At 44.1% G+C, this 22,293-nt stretch overlaps 1 protein-coding gene across 1 annotated transcript in view; it reads left to right on the top strand.

The window, feature by feature from the left end:
* POLRMT (RNA polymerase mitochondrial) overlaps positions 1-22,293 on the top strand; it is a 271,113-nt gene that overhangs the window by 175,044 nt on the left and 73,776 nt on the right. The window contains exons 12-15 of the mRNA XM_040322078.1: positions 6,809-6,931; positions 13,677-13,856; positions 14,519-14,605; positions 20,735-20,848. Of these exons, the coding sequence (XP_040178012.1) occupies positions 6,809-6,931; positions 13,677-13,856; positions 14,519-14,605; positions 20,735-20,848 (504 nt within the window). The remainder of the gene's footprint in view (positions 1-6,808; positions 6,932-13,676; positions 13,857-14,518; positions 14,606-20,734; positions 20,849-22,293) is intronic.

Genomic DNA, 22,293 nt, shown 5'->3' with positions numbered 1-22,293 from the left:
TCTGTGAGCTGGCGCCATCTGGTGGTGGAAATTGGCATTACAAGTTAAACAGCAATTCTAAAAGTGTAATTTTTCACTATTTTCACTGCCATCTCCTTCCCTTTAATTAGAACCCCCAAACATTATATATTTTTTATTCTAACACCCTAGAGAATAAAATGGCGATCGTTGCAATACTTTCTGTCACGCCGTATTTGCGCAGCGGTCTTTTTTTTTTTTAATTAAAAAATAAGACAACAGTAAAGTTATCCCAATTTTTTTTTATATATTGTGAAAGATAATGTTACGCCAAGTAAATTGATACCCAACATGTCACGCTTCAAAATTGCGTCTGCTCGTGGAATGCCGACAAACTTTTACCCTTTAAAATCTCCATAGGCGACGTTTAAAAAATTCTACAGGTTGCATGTTTTGAGTTAGAGGAGGTCTAGAGCTAGAATTATTGCTCTCGCTCTAACGATCGTGGCGATACCTCACGCGTGGTTTGAATACCGTTTACATATGCGTGCGCTACTCACGTATGTGTTCGCTTCTGCGCGCGAGCTCGTTGGAACGGGGCGCGTTTTCTGGCTCCTAACTTTTTTAGCTTGCTCCTAGATTCCAAGCAAATTTGTCAAACCCTGGTACTAATTTTTGCCGCCCGCCGCTGCCGCTGGAAGTCCGGAGATAATGTCTCCGCCGGCAGCCATTTTCTAGAAGACCTCAGACTAGTCATAAACAAGAAGGGAGCCTGCCGAGTGGCTACAATAGAAATTGAGCTGCGGCACCGCCCACCCCCCGCCCCTAGTCTGTCTGTCATGTTGTGGAAAGGGGTGGCGGGTGGGCGGTACCGCCGCTCAATTTCTATTGTAGTGACTCGGCAGACAAAGACAGAGTCAGGTACTATACTATATGTTACTAATGATTTACATACAGCTGCCTATAAACACGCACATATCCTTTCTTAGGGTGACATGTCTTCAGAATGTTGTGGATTCAGTTAAAAAAAAAGAATATTTATCTATTTAACACTACTCTACATAAAGGGCTCATTCACATATAGTGTGATAATTGGCATTTCTCTGCACTGTATAGATACACGGTAGTCACTGCTAGGCAGGGACGGATTTCCCACAAGACCAGCCCTTGGGGAGGCAGTGGGTTAAGGCTTCCTTCTTGTTCATAACTCGTCTGTGGTCTTCTGGAAAATGGTTGCCTCTAATTTGTTCCCCCTCAGCCTTCAGTAATGGTGGAGGAGACACTGCTGCTGGGATATAGAAGGGCTCTAATGGGGGGATGGGGGGGGGGGGCGCGACACCTGAGATGTAAGGAAGCACTCCGCTGGCTGGGGACAGTGACACCTGAGATGTAAGGAAGCACTCCGCTGGCTAGGGACATTGACACCTGAGATGTAAGGAAACACTCCGCTGGGGACAGTGACACATAAGGAGAAGAGACCCTTTGTGAGCGGCCGGCATCTTCCCCAGGCCAGGAGCGGGGGTCTGAGACTGTGACGTCACCACCACCACCAGAAAAAGAAGAAGCAGCCAGCAGGGATTACACACTAGCAGGTATGATTGATGACCATGATTGATCATCATTTTGTGCATGTGTGTGTGCCACTGTGCCAGGCCCAAGCAGAAGCAAGCAGCCAGTTAAATGTTATAGTGCTAAATATGGATGCGAGCTCTATCGCATATGGGTTAGTTCTTGCGGGCGTTCTCCTGTGATACAGTCAGTGGCTATAGCCGCCGACTGTATCACTTGGCCCCGCGTGTGTGTGTGTGTGGGGGGGGCGGCACAGGGAGTAAATCCGGGCCTGTTTATTGCTTCTGTGTATGCTTCCACATTGCATTGGCAGAATCGGATGAAATGTAACTCCTTCTGATGTTTCTAGTGCCCCTTGCAGGTGATCAGTACCTGTCCAACTGTGCTTATGCTGTATAAGCCAACGGTTTGTGTCTTTTTTTTTTTTGTGCAAATTCTTTATTTACAGAAACAAGGATAGCATTTCATTGCATTTACATGGTAGATGAATGAGAGAGACAAAATGTTATGTACACTGCAAGACCATAAGTCAAGTAAAATAGTTCATATTCTGCACACTAATGAATTGCACGTTCCCGCCTGGTAATAGAACTGCACTAAACAGATCATGTATACAAGAACAAGTCTCCTGCGCTCTGATATTTTGTAGGGAGTGCTATGGGGTGGTGCGGTTCAATTAAAAGTTATCATCTAGAGTCTTGCAGCCCTCCTCAGAATCGTGGGTATTCATGAAGCTATAAAAGAGAAGAAAGAGAGCGGAGGGCGCACCGACCTCGTGTGATACTGATAAAAAATATTTATTCCAATAATAAAATCAATGGTTATACTCACAAAATTGGAGTTAAAAACAGGCTTTTAAAAGTGAGTACAGCAGATGTCCAGCACCGTCTGTGGAACACGAATAATCGTTTGAACCAATCGGTAGATGTAAAATCTGACGCGTTTTGGGGGCGTACCCCTTTCCTCAGAGCTAACGTGGTCTGCAGTGCTCCCTCGCCGTGGAGATAATGGGGCTATATATACACATACACACACACATATGCACAGAAATACACGCCCACATAGGTGGGCCAGGCAGACCTATGTTGATAGGTTCATGTCAGGGTGTAAACCTCCCAGGTAGGAGGGGGGCGTTTTTTCAAGGACCACACCTCTAATATCCTCAGAGTACCAGTCCCTTAAATGAGGGTGGTCCCAAAGCAGTAATACAGTATATATAGTGTTATTTGGAACTGTCATTGCAAATGTATACTGACTGCCATCCTTAGCTAACAGTGCATATTTATTTGTTTAGTTAATTACTATATTACAGGCCGAGTGTGTGGAGGAAGGAGTACTCATATGCTTTACCCCTGTGTGGAGGAACAATAGGGACTTACCTGACTGTCCCTTTGTGCTTATCTCTACTGGATCCGTATACATGCTCCTCGTGAGTCTGCTGGAACGCACGCCAGCCATATAGGACAGCGGTGCGTTCCAGCAATTGATGTGCGCGCGCGCGCCGTACTGTTCGCGGCGCGCGTCGCAATCGCGGTGTACCGCGTGCCGCGCACTGTATCAGTGAATCGTCTCCCTATGCGCAGAGCGGAGGCTAACTGCTCCAAGCTCTGCAGTACAGGGACTGTGACGTCACTGCGACTCTATGGTAGCATTTTACCATGGAAGAAGGACCTCAATGTCTGCCCTCTAGTGGTGGAGGGTGCAAAGGACACTTATACTCCATGATAGTGAGATCTTGAAGGGAAATTACCTCAATGTCCACCCTCTAGTGGTTGGAGGGTGGAAAAGTGACATTAAAAACACATTAATTTTCCAGGTCAGTGCTTTTAGCCTAACTCCACTGAAAATTATATGGGGCTGCGTGCGAGGGGAAATACAGTAATAACACTGTATCAATAGTGATGTGCCTAGCTGTGCCCATGTACAGACACCCACATCTCACAAAGTGGCTAACATAGGGGGGACTGCAGACCATCAAGACATCTACATATCAACAAGATGCAATGTACAAATAAATAGTGACAAAAATCCCTCAATGATGTTACATTAGTGCCCAACATGGTGTTTGCTAATTTGTTTCTAAAGCTACTATAATGAGTATCTGCACACCATTGTGATAATAACGAAAGAGGTCGACTTGATTCAAGTCCACCTATTATCACATTACATCCTTCCTGCCTTTTTTTGTCCCCCTCCCCCATCACTAGGGCTTCCTCCCCCTTTCGTTCCTGATGCATATGATTATACATCTTAAACTTAACTTAACTTCAATATGTTAGTATGAGTAGATAGATACATTAAGCTATTTAACACCATAGTATGTAAAATAATTCCAATTATAGTAGCTTTAGAAACAAATTAGCAAACACCATGTTGGGCACTAATGTAACATCATTGAGGGATTTTTGTCACTATTTATTTGTACATTGCATCTTGTTGATATGTAGATGTCTTGATGGTCTGCAGTCCCCCCTATGTTAGCCACTTTGTGAGATGTGGGTGTCTGTACATGGGCACAGCTAGGCACATCACTATTGATACAGTGTTATTACTGTATTTCCCCTCGCACGCAGCCCCATATAATTTTCAGTGGAGTTAGGCTAAAAGCACTGACCTGGAAAATTAATGTGTTTTTAATGTCACTTTTCCACCCTCCAACCACTAGAGGGTGGACATTGAGGTAATTTCCCTTCAAGATCTCACTATCATGGAGTATAAGTGTCCTTTGCACCCTCCACCACTAGAGGGCAGACATTGAGGTCCTTCTTCCATGGTAAAATGCTACCATAGAGTCGCAGTGACGTCACAGTCCCTGTACTGCAGAGCTTGGAGCAGTTAGCCTCCGCTCTGCGCATAGGGAGACGATTCACTGATACAGTGCGCGGCGCGCGGTACATCGCGATTGCGGCGCGCGCAGTACGGCGCGCGCACGCGTGCCGCGAACAGTACGGCGCGCGCGCATCAATTGCTGGAACGCACCGCTGTCCTATATGGCTGGCGTGCGTTCCAGCAGACTCACGAGGAGCATGTATACGGATCCAGTAGAGATAAGCACAAAGGGACAGTCAGGTAAGTCCCTATTGTTCCTCCACACAGGGGTAAAGCATATGAGTACTCCTTCCTCCACACACTCGGCCTGTAATATAGTAATTAACTAAACAAATAAATATGCACTGTTAGCTAAGGATGGCAGTCAGTATACATTTGCAATGACAGTTCCAAATAACACTATATATACTGTATTACTGCTTTGGGACCACCCTCATTTAAGGGACTGGTACTCTGAGGATATTAGAGGTGTGGTCCTTGAAAAAACGCCCCCCCTCCTACCTGGGAGGTTTACACCCTGACATGAACCTATCAACATAGGTCTGCCTGGCCCACCTATGTGGGCGTGTATTTCTGTGCATATGTGTGTGTGTATGTGTATATATAGCCCCATTATCTCCACGGCGAGGGAGCACTGCAGACCACGTTAGCTCTGAGGAAAGGGGTACGCCCCCGAAACGCGTCAGCTTTTACATCTACCGATTGGTTCAAACGATTATTCGTGTTCCACAGACGGTGCTGGACATCTGCTGTACTCACTTTTAAAAGCCTGTTTTTTCCAATTTTGTGAGTATAACCATTGATTTTATTATTGGAATAAATATTTTTTATCAGTATCACACGAGGTCGGTGCGCCCTCCGCTCTCTTTCTTCTCCTAAACAGATCATGATCATTTCTAGAAGGGGTAAGGTAAATGTTGTGGAAAAGGGAGTAACAGGAAGGCAAGTAATTTTGAAAGAGCAGGGAAAAAAGGGGGAAATAAAGATAATTAGGGCAAAGTGGGGTACCTGTGATAAGTCGGGTGTGAGGGAAGCTCAACCACTTAAAAAGAATCTCCCTGTATTCTTGGAAGCATGTAAATTATGAAACCCATTTTTGTCAGTGTTTTGGGGGCTGTCAGGTTTTTCATAAATCAGACTTTATTAATTTTTTTAAAACACTAAGCTGAGACATGAGCTGAATTCCTGTCTCCAGTGTGGGAATTTATATGCTTGCTGCGTTTAGAAGGTGTATCTAGAAAGAGAAAAAAGACGGAGAAGGTAAGCAGGTGGCTCATTACTCTATCAGTGTTTGGGTAAGGTCGCGCACCCCTCACCAAAGCTCATGGAGTTTGTCATAGGGCCAAAACATGTGTAGCAGGGTTCATTCAGCATCTTCGCAGTAAGGATTTCATATCGGATTGCTAAAATTTCCAGGCAATAGATGAACAGAGAGAAAAATACAGCATGTCTTCTTTGTTCAGGTGTAAGGGAGATGTTGATATCCTTTTTCCATTTCACTAGAAAAGGGAGTGAAGGACTTTGATGGTATATTGAGAAGTTCATACTAAGGGGTACCAAATATCCCAATGAACAGTTGTCAGAGCACAATTGTTCAAAAGGAGTGAGCCTGGCAGGTTTGTGCCTTCTAGAAAGTAGTGGCAACAGGAAGCGCTATACTTGAGCAGGTCTCCAATCATTTATTGGTAGGCCTAGCATGGCTTTGTTTTTAATTGGTTTAATATCATTGATGGACATAAAGTTCTTGAGGTGGTATTTGTTTAGCCTTGTACACACGGCCGGGAATCTTGTCGGGAGGGGGGGGGGATAACGTAGTTTTTCCCGACGAGATTCCTGGCAAGCTTTTCTTGCAAAGCCAAGTGTGCACAAAGCACATTCAAAAGAACTGCCGTTCTTTTGAATGGCAAGAACGCGGTGACGTCATCCAGACGACGAGCATGCACTCGTCACATTTTCGATGCCGTCGCCGCCATCTTGCTGCACCCTACACTACCCTTGTAAGCTACCGCGCATGCGTCAAGTCTCATCGAGCATGCGCAGGCTTACAGGAGGACAGGTAAGCCGCATACACACACACCGTTTTCTCGTCAGGAAACAGGCCGACGAGATTGTTTTTCACTGTGATTTTACCAAGTATCTCTGTTTTTTTTTTTTTTTTTTTTGTATAGAATACCAAAGTAGATGTTTTTGTTCTGCGGAGATTCTCCTATCTTGCTCTGTTGGCAACCTAATATTTTCGATTGTCCCTTAGTGACAATGACCAAAAGGACAAACAGATTTAAAAAAAAAAAAGTTATTGTCTAACCTCAAAACCCACTCTATCCAAAACTAGAGAAAAAAAGAAATGGCCTTTAAATACACCTTATATGGCATTGCAGGCAGTTTAACACTCTTTTAGCAAGACAGAAAGATGTGTTTTTTATATAAATATATTTGTTTGTTTTCGTTCCAGGATGGTTCATGTAATGGACTCCAGCATTATGCTGCTCTTGGAAGGGATAAAATTGGGGCAAAATCTGTAAACCTGATGCCATGCGATACACCCCAAGATGTTTACAGTGAGGTCGCTCAACAGGTGAGACCCCTATAATTGCAATCTTATTAAAAAGGCTTTGCTGTGTTAGCAATTCTAGTCACAGCATGTGTGGTACCTGAGGGAGCGGACATGCTTTCTTAGAGATCCGCTCCTGAGCTGGATGAGCCGGAGAACCACAGACCACAACCGCTCCACGAAGCACTCCTGCCACCGTCTTTCCACTCACGGAGCTTACCGGTACCGTTACCATGGTCCTAAGGGGCCCTAAACCAAAATAATTCAAAGCCGGTATCTCCAAAAAAAACGCCGTTCTCTAAGATGGTGGTGTCCGCTACCTCACAGACCAGCACACCACACGTTCTCACAGCCCTGTCACACAGCCTGAAGCCGCAGGATTATGGTGGTGAGTCTGACTCTGATGCTGAAGGTTCCCAGACAGTAATTCAATCTAAAAATTGTAAACAATTTGAACGTATGCTACAAAAAGCCCTGAAACAAACATCTGATCACATAACTGATAAATTAACAAAAGAAATTATAGAATTGGGGCAGAGAACAGCAGAATTAGAAGTGAGAGTGGATGAAATAAAGAACCATTCACAGCATTGTCTCTCTCAATTTGTGAATCTTAAAGAGGAGAATCTTGTTTTACAGTCCCAGGGACTGCCGTTCCAATTTGTAGACCAGAGGGATTCCTATTGTGGATGTACAGGCCACCATGTTGGCTCTCTTTCAGGAACTACAGCCGGGCATTCCTGTTGAGTGGTTAGAAACGAATAGAGTGCACAGGGCATTAGCTCCACGAAATGTTCCTCCCAGGGACATAATAGTTAAGCTACATTATTACCGCAGCAAGGAACAATTGCTTGCAGCAGCTAGAGGGAATGACGCACTAGATTTTCAGGGTCACACTTATTAACTCTTGGCAGACCTATCCCCTTTCACAATAGCTAAGAGACGTGCATTTAAACCCCAACTACTAGAGCTTCAACGCAACCAAATTGCATACTATTGGGGCTTTCTATTCTCTCGCCATTTCACCCACCTTGAAACCAAATGTGTTTGTCGATCTTCTAATGAGTTAGTCGGCCCTGATTGATAGGGGCCTTGTGGATCAAGTTTCACCCAGGGATCACACTCGCAGGTGTTCAGCCTCTCGATCCCCTTCACAGCAAACGATGACTGACTCAGGTTATTCCATTTCCACACGTCAAAATCTACATAAGCGCAGGCGCTTTGACAACCCCATTCAATGAGGATTTGATGGATTGATACTAACTGGTTGCTCGGATCTATTTTTGCTTTCACCCTCCAGTAATCTACTAATAATCGGTTAATGGTCACCTCTATTGGCAATGAAACTATATCCGCCTTCGATACCTGACTTGACCTAATATTTTTGTCCTTCTCCAGGAACTTATCCTTTTTTTTTTTTTGATGTGTGCGTTTGCTTTAATATTAAAATGCATCTATAATTCTATGATCGATCTTCTCAGGTTGATGAGATACACTGCAATTGTATACCTTGCCTCTGTATGCAGAGTCTTGGTCTGAAAAGGAATCAATTTACCTTTGGGTATATTGATTTATTGTTAAAAGTATGTTTGATTTTCAACAACTCAGGAAATTGTTATAATAGGTTTACTATTAAGGTTGTAATTAAACTCATACTTCCTTATATTGTTTGTGGTTCTCCGGCATTGTCCTACCTTTGGAACGTCTTGCTGCCCTTTTCACCACCCTCAGTCATCTGTTACCGTTATGCAGAATTCTGATGGTGGCCCTGGAACCTCTCGGGGTCTATTTGATGTTGCCCTGAGATGTTCCCACACCCTATTGTTCAGCTACTATCTATTGATATTTTTTTACTTCCATTAGGATTGATCAATTTTATTATGTTTTTATCTTCTTGGTTTCCTCACTATCTCCTCCTTTTGCCCTAGCGGTAGTTGCGGCTCTCGTTTTCAGGATTTGCTTTTCCCGTCATAATACTTGTCTTGGACTTGGTATGGCACCCCTAAATATCTTATCTTTAAATGTGCAAGGCTTAAACATTCCACATAAGCGCACTAAAGTGATGCGCTTTTTCTCAGCCAAAAAAGCACATATTATTTGTCTACAGGAAACTGACAAAACTTCTAAATATTTATCTGCCTCTTATCCTCAATTCTACACTGCTTCAGCCACTGTTGAGCAACAAGGTACTCTGGTTTTCATAGTTATGTTTGTTTACTCTCATCTCACAATGGAAAGATCCTGAGGGCAGATATCTCTTACTCACAGGCTATAGTCTGGATATTGCAATCACAATTGTATCCTGTTATGCCCCTAATAAACGCCCTGTGGCCTTTTTATCACATCTGTAGAAACACATAAGCTTGGAACAGTTATCCTATGCGGAGATTCTAATGCGACTACTTTCCCTTTCCTTGACAAATACCATGCAGTCTCACTAATCCCAACAAGCTCACATTACAACATTTATTTAGCACACATAAATTAGTTCATACATGGCGTGAACTGAGCCCTACTAGTAGACGCTTTACACACTACTCCTATCCACATAACTCCTCCTCGCGCATTGATCATATATTTGTCCCATCTAGTATGATCCCGGAGATACTTTTCTCTAAGATCATTCCCTCCCCGTGGACAGATCACTGCGCAGTCTTTACCACCAAAGCCTCCCTAATACCCAGGTCACAGGACACGACTTGGTATATGAATGATTCTACGTTACCCATCCTTCTCATCATTTAGAGATTGAAGCGGCACTTACAGAATACTTTTCAGTTAATGACACAGTAGACATTTCTGCTCTTTATGGGAAGCTCACAAAACTGTAGTTCGGGGGAAAATTGATACAACAGGCCTTAACCATTAAAAGAACACGTAAGGTCTTGTTTGCTGTTGTTGGAGGCTAACTTCATTGCGTGCTATATAGCCTTTCAATCTTCTCCGACTGCCACCAATAATACAAATCTTGATAAAGCCCGTCTCAACCTAGACCTTTTTTTAACAGACTGTGGCGAGACTCATACGTAAACGTCAAAATACCCAATACCTTAATGCTAACAAGCCTGATACCCCTATGGCACAGAGTTTAAAGGCAATAAATTACACTCTGACACCTAAACGACATCACGAGACCCATATACTAGTAACCCTGTTAAGATACTTGAAGTGTTTCATTCTAACTTGGCTAAACTTTATTCCTCCACCCTAGACTGTAATTAAATGAAAGCCGATTCCCTATTTGCTAATATCAGACTTCCCACTATGGAGAATGAACAGTGCGATCATCTTGAGAGTCCCATTACAGAATTAGAAGTCCAAAATGTTATAAAAGCTTTAAAGCCTTGCAAACGACCAGGCCCTGATGGGTTTTTGGCATGTTATGATAAACAATTTGCGCCTGCTCTGACACCAATATTAACCAGAGCCTTTAATTCAATACTTAATGGACACACGTTCAGAACGGAAACGTTGACCTCCATAATGACTGCTTACTAAACCCAGATTAGATTCCACCTCCTGGACCAATTTCCGTCCCATATCCCTACTGAATTTGGATATTAAACTTTTAGCCAAAATGATAGCGAATGGTCTCAAACCCATTATAGGCCGACTAATCCATCGTGACCAAACTGGTTTCATGCCAACACGACAGGTGGGAGATAATATTAGACGGGCCCTCCTACTCAACGTCGCTAAGAAAAGACACATCCCAAACTGCCTCCTCTTTTAGATGTCAGGAAGGCATTTGACTCTGTCACTTGGCCATACATGCAATACATTCTGCATAAATGGGGATTTAGGTATAATTTTTTAACCTGTGTCTCCTCTCTCTATGATAACCCGCGGGCATACGTTTAAATATGCTGGCTACAAATCGGCAATGATAGATGTTAGGAGAGGTACAAGACAAGGTTGACCCCTCTCCCCGTTAATTGTTGTCCTACTTATAGAACCACTAGCACAATTAATCCGATCCAACCCTAATGTTAAGGGTATTGAGCTGGGGGGGGCATCAACATAAAATATGTCTTATCGCAGATGATATTCTTTTTTTTTTTTTTCTTAACTCATCCACATGTGTCTGCCCCAATTCTACTAGAATTATTAGATAGATTTGCACATATTTCTGGACTATTTATCAACCCGTCTAAATATAATGCACTTAATATTTCTTTAACACAAACTAAACTTATGCAAGCTAAATTTTCTTTGCTGCTAATTATCTCCCATTATTGAAACAAATTACTGGCCTAATGAAACAGTGGTCTTCTCTCCCCTTATCGTGGTTAGGGCGAATCAATGCTATAAAGATGACGGTATTCCCGAAATTCTTGTACTTATTTAGAGTACTTCCTATTTCACGAACGTCGTATTTCTTAAGACTTTTACAATGAAGGGTTATGTCATTTATATGGGGACCTACCAAAACCTGTATACCCTTTTCAACACTCGCTATCTTTCTAAAAATAAAGGTGGGTTGGGCGTATCAAACTTTTCTTCCTACTTTTACGTGGCTCAATTATCACAGCTTCCTAAGTATCACACTATTAGGGAAATCCCCCTATCAGTGGCAAATATATGCTGTGGCTTCAACCCAATGATAGAGCTCACCTTTCCAATCCCATTACTAAACATTCCTTGGTTATCTGGGACAAGTTTAAGACTTCTCATAATCTCAACCCCTTCCTTTCTTTCCTTAAGAATCCAGCTTTCTATCCTGCCTTGAAATTCCCAATGTCATTCGCAGCATGGTCATATATAAATTTGACCCAGTTACACAAATTAGCCTCTTCCAACGCTCTTCATACATTCCCTACACATTTTGAAACATTTGGGCTTCCTAAGACTGAACTTTTCCTTAACTAGCAAATCAACACTTTTTATGCACCTCTCATAAGTACAGGCTCAGTGCTTAACCAAATGTCACAATTTGAACGTATATGCCTGAGTGACCCACATATTGGAGGACTGATTTCACTCCTATACCAACTTTTCGCTGCTATACCCAATGAATCATGTTGCTAAATTGTCACATGATCTGAATCTCATATTTGATAAGGATGACTGGTCCAATATCTGGTTGGCCACCAAAATTTCTTCTTCAAATTGTTACGCATTAAAAACTAATTTCAAAGTTCTGGCACGTTGGTATTTGGTACCAGCCAGAATAGCAAAATTTGTCCCAGCATACCCAAAAAATTGTTTGAGGATGTTCCACACCTGGTACCCATTTTCATATTTGTTGGCAATGTCCAGTAGCTCAATATTTCTAGGGACAGCTATTTGCTATGGCTTTTAAAGCCTTGGAAATCTCTATACTTCCAAATCCAGCTGTGGCCCTTCTAAATCTTAAACCAGCTGCACTCACCCGTACTCAATTTCAACTTTTTATCAATTTTGCAACTGCAGCCAAACAAACTATAGCCAAGGCATGGAAATCTCTCACCTTAATTGTGGCTGAAACCAAACATAGGATGCTGAAAGCCCTTTCATTTGCCAAAATGGTGGCCATAGCAGATGATATCGGAAAATTCAACACAATTTGAAAACCTTGGGTTAAACATTATTTACCCCTAGACTTTGATTATTCATGGTTGTTGCCACAATAATTCCTCCATTTTTTTTTTATTAAAGGGGTTGTAAAGGTTTGTCTTTTATTTTCTAAATTGGTTCCTTTAAGCTTATGCATTGTTGGTTCACTTACCTTTTCCTTCGATTTCCCTTCTAAATGTTTTTTTTCGTTGTTTGATTTTCTCACTTCCTGTTTCCCCTTTGGTAAGCTTTCCACCATCATCCGAGCAGTGGAAAGTCATTTAGAACAGCTTACTGAACACCTTACTGAGGAGAAACAGGAAGTGAGAAATTCAGTCAAAGAAAACAAAGAAAAAAAAACATTTAGAAGGAAAATTCAAGGAAAAGGTAAGTGAACCAACAATGCAGGAGCTTAAAGGAACATATTTAGAAAATAAAAAACGAACCTTTACAACCCCTTTAATTGTAAGCATTCCCTGGATGCGGGCTGTGCTACCACTACGGGAGAACCTTCCTACTTTTTTCCTCCATCTTTCCCTTTCCCTCTTTTCCCTATTTCTGCTTTACAGTGTTCTACCTTTAAATGGGCACTATTGGCTCAACAATTTTTCATTAATTTTAGAATTCTTATGGTCCGCATCTTACTCATGACTGATACTTTTTTTTTCTTTTTCCTGTCTACTTGTTTCTCTTACTTTCCAGTATATATCCTATAGTTCTGGGATTCTATTTATCTGCATAGATAGCTTCATAATTTGAGATTGAGCATTATCTTCTCTGATATTTTATTTTTTTAACTCTTGTGTTGTTGATTAACTACTAGTCACATTTGACATCTGTCATGAGTACCTAGACCCCTTTGCGGCTCTTACACTATACAATATAGTTTTGGCGAAAAAATCATCCTTAGTCTTTACAAATGTGCCCCCACCCATTCACAGTTTGTGCCAATTAGGGGTGGATGTGCGGTCTGGAGGCACGATTCATTCGTTTCGCCGACATATAAGGAGTTTTTTACTTTACTTTATTATTAATCTTCTCAGATCTGATCCTTGTTGATTTATACATTGATATCTATATACTTATGTATGTTTTTTCATGGTTATGATTGTTTCCCATGTATAAGCCTAAAGACTGTTCTGTCCTTTTTTTATGTAAACCGCAATAAAAATATTGAACAAGGAAAAGCAATTCTAGACTGAGTATGCCTTGTTGTCCATTGTATTGCCCCCAGGTGGAGGAATTCCGCAAAAGGGATGCCAAGAAAGAGATTAAGATCGCTCAGGTTCTAGAAGGTTTCATTGGCCGTAAAGTGGTAAAACAGACAGTTATGACCGTAGTCTATGGTGTAACTAGATATGGCGGGCGTCTCCAGATTGAAAAAAGACTTCGTGAGACGCACTCCTTTCCTCAGGTGATTTAGTTGCATACATTTAAAAATGTACCTTTTTATTTTTCTATGTAACATTAACGTGAATGTAAAGATGAATAGCAAAACATTTGTGTGTAGATATATATAAAAAAAAAATTATAAATACCTTTTTTTCCCTTTTTTATAAGCGATCACATTCTCTGTGTTCTCAGCTAAGTGCATACAAGCTGGGAGAGGAGAAGCAGCAGCACACTGATCTTCCCAGTGAAAGGCTGTGCAGGGGGTGGTGTCGGTACAAGTCTGATCATTGGAAGAGAGCAGGCTGAGTTCTGAGCACAGCTAGAGAACTAACCATGCTGTGTTCTCCTGCCTAGTATGGTCAGTTTTTTTTATAAGGAAAGCCCTTAGAGGGACTGGCTGGCACACCAGGGATTTCACACAAAGGAAGCAATACAAATAGAGCGGGATACTTTTTTATACAAGTTCATGGTACATCAGAAATATGAAATGTTGGGTTTACATATTCTTTAATAGTGGAAGGATTTCTGTAGCTTTCTTTTCACTACACTGAATTTCATGAATGATGTATGGCAATTTGTTCTTAATGGATTGTTATGTGAGGAAAATGTTTTTTTTTTTTTTAAATTACTCTTTGACGTTTTCATACTCTTGGTCTCTTGTGTGTTTCTTCTCTCTCTTCACAGGAATACGTCTGGCAAGCTTCTCAATATCTGGTCCAGCAAGTCTTCAGCAGTCTGAAAGAGATGTTTTCTGGCACAAGAGAGATTCAGGTAAATCTAGTCTAATTTTATATGTTAATATTGTACTTCCCTAATCCACCTTCTTTCTTCTGAGCTTTATTTGTTTTCCTGATGTTTTCATATAGTTTAGAAGAAATTGCTAATTTGTTACACATTTTAAATGAGTAACCCCTTCTTTTCAATCCTTTAAAACTGAATTCCAGGTATTCACAAATTAATGCGGCTCTCTAGTCATTAATACATCACTAAGGCCCCATGCACACGAGACGCTGGTGCAAACTCTACTAAACGCACGCTTTTAAAGGCTAAAACCGGCGTTTAAAACAACCATTTTGCCGCAAATTTTGCGGTGTTTTACTGCGCTTATAAGCATTTAGTTAAGAAACATAAGACCCTCCCTAAGCACAAAAAACAGTATTATTTAACCATTTCAGCCATTTTGTGAGACCAAAGTGAGTAGCAGCTGAGAGAGCAGCAGTGTACTTGTATTTAGCGTGTCACTTGCCACATCACCTGCCACAAGCTGCGGATTGTCCACTGGCCACGTCGCCTGCCACAAGTTGTGAATTGTCTACTGGCCACGTCACCTGGCCACGTCACCCGACCACATCACCTGCCACAAGTTGTGGATTGTCCACTTGCCATGTCACCTGGCCACTTCACCTGTCACAAGTTGTGGATTGTCCGCTGGCCACATCACCTGCCATGTCAACTGGCCACGTCAACTGGCCACGTCACCTGCCACAAGTTGTGGATTGTCCACATGCCACGTCACCTGGCCATGTCACCTGGCCACAAGTTGTGGATTATCCACTTGCCAAATCACCTGGCCACGTCACCTGCCACAAGTTGTGGATTGTCTACTTGCCACGTCATCTGCCGAAATTTGTGGATTGTCCACTTGCCACGTCTCCTGGCCACGTCACCTGGCACATCACCTGGCCACAAGTTGTGGATTGTCCACTGACCACATCACCTGGCCATGTCACCTGCTACAAGTTGTGGATTGTCCACTTGCCACGTCACCTAGCCACAAGTTGTGGATTGTCCGCTGGCAATGTCATCTGGCCACGTCACCTGCCACTTCACCTGCCACTTCAACTGTTCACATCACCTGGCACGTCACTTGGCCTCAAGTTGTGGATTGTTCATTTGCCACATCACCTGGCCACGTTACTTGCCACGTCACCTGCTACAAGTTGTGGTTTGTACACTTGCCACGTCACCTGCCACGTCACCTGGCCACATCACCTGCCACAAGTTGTGGATTGTCCACTGGCCACGTCACCTGCCATGTCTCCTGGCCACGTCACCTGCCACAAGTTGTGGATTTTCCACTTGCCACGTCACCGGACCACGACACCTGCCACAAGTTGTGGATTATCCACTTGCCAAATCTCCTGGCCACGTCACCTGGCCATGTCACCTGCCACAATTTGTGGATTGTCCACTTGCCACGTCACCTGGCCATGTCACCTGCCACAAGTTGTGGATTGTCCACTTGCCAAGTCACCTGCCACAAGTTGTGGATTGTCCACTTGCCACGTCACCTGGCCATGTCACCTGCCACAAGTTGTTGATTATCCACTTGCCACGTCACCTGCCACAAGTTGTGGATTATCCACTTGCCACGTCACCTGCCACAAGTTGTGGATTGTCCACTTGCCAAGTCACCTGGCCACATCACCTGCCACAAGTTGTGGATTATCCACTTACCACATCACCTGGCCATGTCATCTGCCACAAGTTGTGGATTGTCCACTGGCCATGTCACCTGCCATGTCTCCTGGCCACGTCACCTGCCACAAGTTGTGGATTTTCCACTTGCCACGTCACTGGACCACAACACCAGCCACAAGTTGTGGATTATCCACTTGCCAAATCTCCTGGCCACGTCACCTGCCATGTTACCTGGCCACGTTACCTGCCACAAGTTGTGGATTGTCCACTTGCCACGTCACCTGCCATGTCTCCTGGCCACGTCACCTGCCACAAGTTGTGGATTTTCCACTTGCCACGTCACCTGACAACGACACCTGCCACAAGTTGTGGATTTTCCACTTGCCACGTTACCTGACAACGACACCTGCCACAAGTTGTGGATTATCCACTTGCCAAATCACCTGGCCATGTCACCTGCCACAAGTTGTGGATTGTCCACTTGCCACATCATCTGCCACAAGTTGCGGATTGTCCACTTGCCACGTCACCTGGCCACGTCACCTGTTCACATCACCTGGCACGTCACCTGGCCACAAGTTGTGGATTGTCCACTGACCACATCACCTGGCCACGTCACCTGCCACAAGTTGTGGATTGTTCACCTGCCACATCACCTGGCAATGTCACCTGCCACAAGTTGTGGATTGTCCACTTGCCACGTCACCTGGCCACAAGTTGTGGATTGTCCTCTGGCCACGTCACCTGGCAATGTCATCTGGCCACGTCACCTGCCACAAGTTGTGGATTGTCCACTTGCCATGTCACCTGCCACGTCACCTGTTCACATCGGCACGTCACCTGCCCACAAGTTGTGGATTGTCCAATGGCCACGTCAACTACCACAAGTTGTGGATTGCCACATGACCTGGCCACGTCACCTGCCACGTCACCTGGCCATGTCACCTGCCACAAGTTGTGGATTGTCCACTTGCCACGTCACCTGGCCATGTCACCTGCCACATCTCCTGGCCATGTCACCTGCCACAAGTTGTGGATTTTTCCACTTGCCACGTCACCTGACCACGACACCTGCCACAAGTTGTGGATTGTCCACTTGCAAAGTCACCTGGCCACATCACCTGCCACAAGTTGTGGATTATCCACTTACCACATCACCTGGCCATGTCATCTGCCACAAGTTGTGGATTTTTCCACTTGCCACGTCACCTGACCACGTCACCTGCCACAAGTTGTGGATTGTCCACTTGCCACGTCACCTGGCCACATCACCTGCCACAAGTTGTGGATTATCCACTTGCCACGTCACCTGCCACAAGTTGTTGATTGTCCACTTGCCACGTCACCTGCCACAAGTTGTGGATTATCCACTTGCCACGTCACCTGCCACAAGTTGTTGATTGTCCACTTGCCACGTCACCTGCCACAAGTTGTGGATTGTCCACTGGCCACGTCACCTGGCCACATCACCTGCCACGTCACCTGTTCACATCACCTGGCACGTCACCTGGCCACAAGTTGTGGATTGTTCACTTGCCACATCACCTGGCCACGTTACTTTCCACGTCACCTGCCACAAGTTGTGGATTGTCCACTTGCCACGTCACCAGGCCACGTCGCCTACCATGTCACCTGGCCACACCACCTGCCACAAATTGTGGATTGTCCCTTCACCACATGACCTGGCCATGTCACCTGGCCATGTCACCTGCCACAAGTTGTGGATTGTCCACTTGCCACGTCACCTGCCACATCACCTGCCACAAGTTGTGGATTGTCCACTTGCCACGTCACCTGGCCATGTCACCTGCCACAAGTTGTGGATTGTCCACGTCACATGGCCACGTCACCTGCCACAAGTTGTCGATTGTCCACAATGCAATGCAAGCAATTTGTTTTTTTTTTATGTTTTTTCATCATTTGCCATCATTTTTGAGATTTATAATGTAAAAAAATAGGTCACCTTTAAAAACGCCTATAAACAAAATCGTGGCAAAACGCTGGTACCGCGTTTTGCATCTGAAACGTGGAAAACTTTTGCGTCTGAACCCATTTTTTTTGCTTCTGGAAAAACGAGGTTTAACGCAACTGCCTAAAAAGGCAATAAACGAGACTGTGTGCATGGACACATAGGATAACATTGAATGTGTTCAGGGGCAGTTGAAAAAGCTGTCCAACTGCCTCTGAGCACGCGTTTACCTGCATTTACCAGCGTCTCGTGTGCATGGGGCCTAAATGTATACTTATAATATGCAACAGTGTGAATTTGACTTGGTTTTAGGTTCTTGCAATTGACTGCACAGTAGAGCTTAGACTGGGAGAGGGAGAAGCAAAACAAGGAGCCAATAATGAGATACAGTGCTTATATGCTGCTCCTCATTTCACTGTCCATATACAGACTGAGAGAACGAGACCTGTAAATGTTACCCAACTGCATACACTGCCAGAGTAAATTGCATTACTGTATGGACAGAAATACTAATGTTTGGCAGGTAAATGTGCCCATTTACAATGGCAAGAAAAAGTATATTTTTCGGAATAAATTTGCCATAAAAGCTTATAAGAAACTAAAAATTCAAGCGAAGCCTGGTACACTTTTTTTTTTTCATTCAACCAATGGGGCTGAAAAAAATAAAACCAATATCACTGTACTAACACAATTAATGTTAGTACATTGATCCCCCTGCCAGAGCACACCAGTCAGCGCTTGCAGCCAATGGCATTTCCTGCTAGCAATTCTAGTGTTCATAGGGGGCTTGTTCAGATGTCCTGTGTGAATGAGGTGTATGTTTTACTTGTTAAAAATGGCTAATAGGTTCACTTTAAATATCTCCTCCTGACACCCCCCCCCCTTCTGCCCTTGTTTCAGGTGCAGAGTTGTTAACCACTTAAGAACCCCTTCACGCAGATATACGTCAGCAGAATGGCACGGCTGGGCACAAGCACGTACCTGTATGTCCTCTTTAAGAGCCCAGCCGTGGGGTCGCGAACATATGAGGTCACACTTAACCCCTACAGTGCCCCCTAGTGGTTAACTTCTAAACTGCAATTGTCATTTTCACAGTAATCAGTGCATTTGTATAGCACTTTTCACCGTGAAAATGACAATGGTCCCAAAAATGTGCCAAAATTGTCCGATGTGTCCGCCATAATGTCACAGTCACGAAAAAAATCGCTAAACGCCGCCATTAGTAGTAAAAAATATTAATAAAAATGCCCTAAAACTATCCCCTATTTTGTAAACGCTATAAATTTTGCGCAAACCAATCGATAAACGCTTACTGTGTTTTTTTTTTTATACCAAAAATAGGTAGAAGAATACGTATCGGCCTAAACTGAGGAAATTTTTTTTTTATATATATATTTTTGGGGGATATTTATTATAGCAAAAAGTTAAAAATATTGGCACAGATTCAGGTACATCTGCGCGATATTTGCGGGGGAGCAGGGCAACGATTTTGCCCTGCGCCCCCGCAAATATTTTGCGCTGCCCTCGATTCACGGAGCAGTAGCTCCGTAAATTGCAAGGGCGTGCCGGCAAAATTGCCCGGCGTAAGCGCGCGCAATGTAAATGATCCCGCCGGGGGCGGGAATCATTTAAATTAGGCGCGCTCCCGCGCCGAGCGTACAGCGCATGCTCCGTCGCAAGGACGTCATTTGCTTCAAAGTGAACGTGAATGGCGTCCAGCGCCATTCACGAATCACTTACGCAAACGACGCGAAATTCAAATTTCACATTGCGGGAGCGGCGGCTATACTTTAGCATTGGCTGCCCCTACTATTAGAAGGGGCAGCCTTGCGCTAAAGTTGCCGTACGGAAACTCCGTACCTGGCTTGCACAGGGCCCGCGCAAGTTTGTGAATCAGTGGTAGTATGCAATTTGCATACTACACGCTGATCACAATGGGAGCGCCCCCTAGCGGCCCACGCAAGAATGCAGCCTAAAATCTGCGTGGCATAAGAGCCTTATGCCGCGCAGATTTTAGGCTGCAGTCGGTGTAACGAGGTTCCTGAATCAGACACCGGAGCAAGTAAGCAATTGCGCCGTGTAACCTATGGTTACACGGGCGCAATTGCTTCTTGAATCTGGGCCATTGAATTTTTTTCAAAATTGTCGCTTTATTTTTGTTTATAGCGCAAAAAATAAAAACCGCAGAGGTGATCAAATACCACCAAAAAAAGGTCTATTTGTGAGAAAAAGAAGGACGCCAATTTTGTTTGGGAGCCACGTTGCACGACTGCGCAATTGTCAGTTAAAGCGACGCAGTGCCGAATCGCAAAAAGGGGCAAGGTCCTTAACCTGCATAATGGTCCGGGTCTTAAGTGGTTAAAAAGGCAATCTTTTTTAAATGGGGTTTTCACCATTAAGCACTTGTATTCTTTGGGACAATGCCACCTCATCTGCAGAAACGGCTAAATATTTGTATCTCTAGTTCAGGCAGTTCTTTTGCCTTACACTAAAATATTTTTCTTGTTTAGAACTGGCTAACAGAAAGTGCCCGTAGGATCTCAAAGTCTGGAGCCACTGTGCAGTGGGTGACACCCTTGGGATTACCCATAATTCAGCCATATCATCGGAAGAAGAGTGTTGCGGTAAGAATAATAATTCTTAAAAAAAAAAAATATATATATATACACACGCACCATTTGTAACCATGCAAGCAGAATTAGTGATTTTGATGTCTTGAGCACATATTTGTTGACTTTAACTGGACCTTGCTGTGTTTACTTTTTCACTGGTGTTTCTTATTAAGACAGCTGTACATAGCCTTTTTTTCATTTATTTTTTAAGGCCTCATGCACACAGAGCGTTAGAAAAAATTAGCTGCAAAACCACTACAAATGGCAGGAAAAAATGTATTTTTCTCTTTTAATAGCTGTTCGCATTGGCGTTATTTTAGCCATTGTTGGCTTTTAGCAGCGTTTCTCTGCCTCTATTCAAAATCAATGGTTCCCTATGAGAGCCGTCTTAACTGATCTGATTTTTAGGTCATCGATTTGAATAGAAGTCGCATCAAAGTCGAATCATGATGATCCTAATTGTGGTGCGACTTTGTGCTCTGAGGATCTTGAAGGGAAACCCCACGCCAAGATTTAAAAAAAAGGCGTGGGAGCTGCGGTGGCTCAACGCGATTGGCACTGTGCTGAAAAGCCATTCACCTCTGCAGCTAGGGGTTCGGATCCCGGTCTCGGCTACATGTGAATTGAGTTTGGTGGTCTCAGCCCGACTCCCGGTGGGTGTGCTATGCGAGGTAAGCCTGCGCTTAGTACGCCCACCCCCCTCCCACAAAAACCACCACACTTACACACACTCGAAATTGGGTTAACATGCACGCACTTTGACCACGCGGTCTCTAAAAAAGAGAGGCGAAGGACTAACGGGGCTGGTTGAGTAGGCAAAATCCTCTCACTCCCTTATAGGGAGTCCCTCTGCCCCGTGGGCTTCAAAGCGGAGCAGGTAGGGCAGGCTGTGAGGGAGGACCCCCTCACACACCCGCCATTGCCACCCGGGGGCATGGAGAAAGGTGGCAGATTGCCTCTGGGGGAGGCCTGCCTACTCCCAACTCCTGCAGTCTGGCTCCTCTCTCCAGTACACGCACAAAAAAAAAAAAATACACTTAAAAAAAAAAGGGCGTGGTGTCCCCCCCCCCCCCCCCCAAGATCCATACCAGGCCTTTTGAGTCTAGTATGGATCTTGAAAGGGAACCCAACGCCAAAATGAACAAAATATAAAAAAAGGCGTAGGATTCCCCTTCCCCGAAACCATACCAGACCCCCCACACTACGGTACAAAAAATAAATTGGTGTGGGGTTCCCCCCAAAAGCCATATTAGTCCCTTATTTGAGCATGCGGCCCGACTGGTCATGAAAGAGGGGGAACGAGCGAGCACCCCTCCTCCTGGACCATACCAGGCCACACACCCTTCAAGTGGAGGTCTGTCCGCAGGTGGAACTTCTGCTTTAAGCACTCCTCGCCCCCCTGACATGCCACAATTGGCATGTCATTTTTTTGAGGGGGTGGGTGTACCTGCTTTTTA

The sequence above is a fragment of the Rana temporaria genome, chromosome 1 (genome assembly GCF_905171775.1).
Source record: "Rana temporaria chromosome 1, aRanTem1.1, whole genome shotgun sequence".
Lineage (NCBI taxonomy): Eukaryota > Metazoa > Chordata > Amphibia > Anura > Ranidae > Rana > Rana temporaria.
This window is presented reverse-complemented; position numbering and strand designations above follow the sequence as displayed.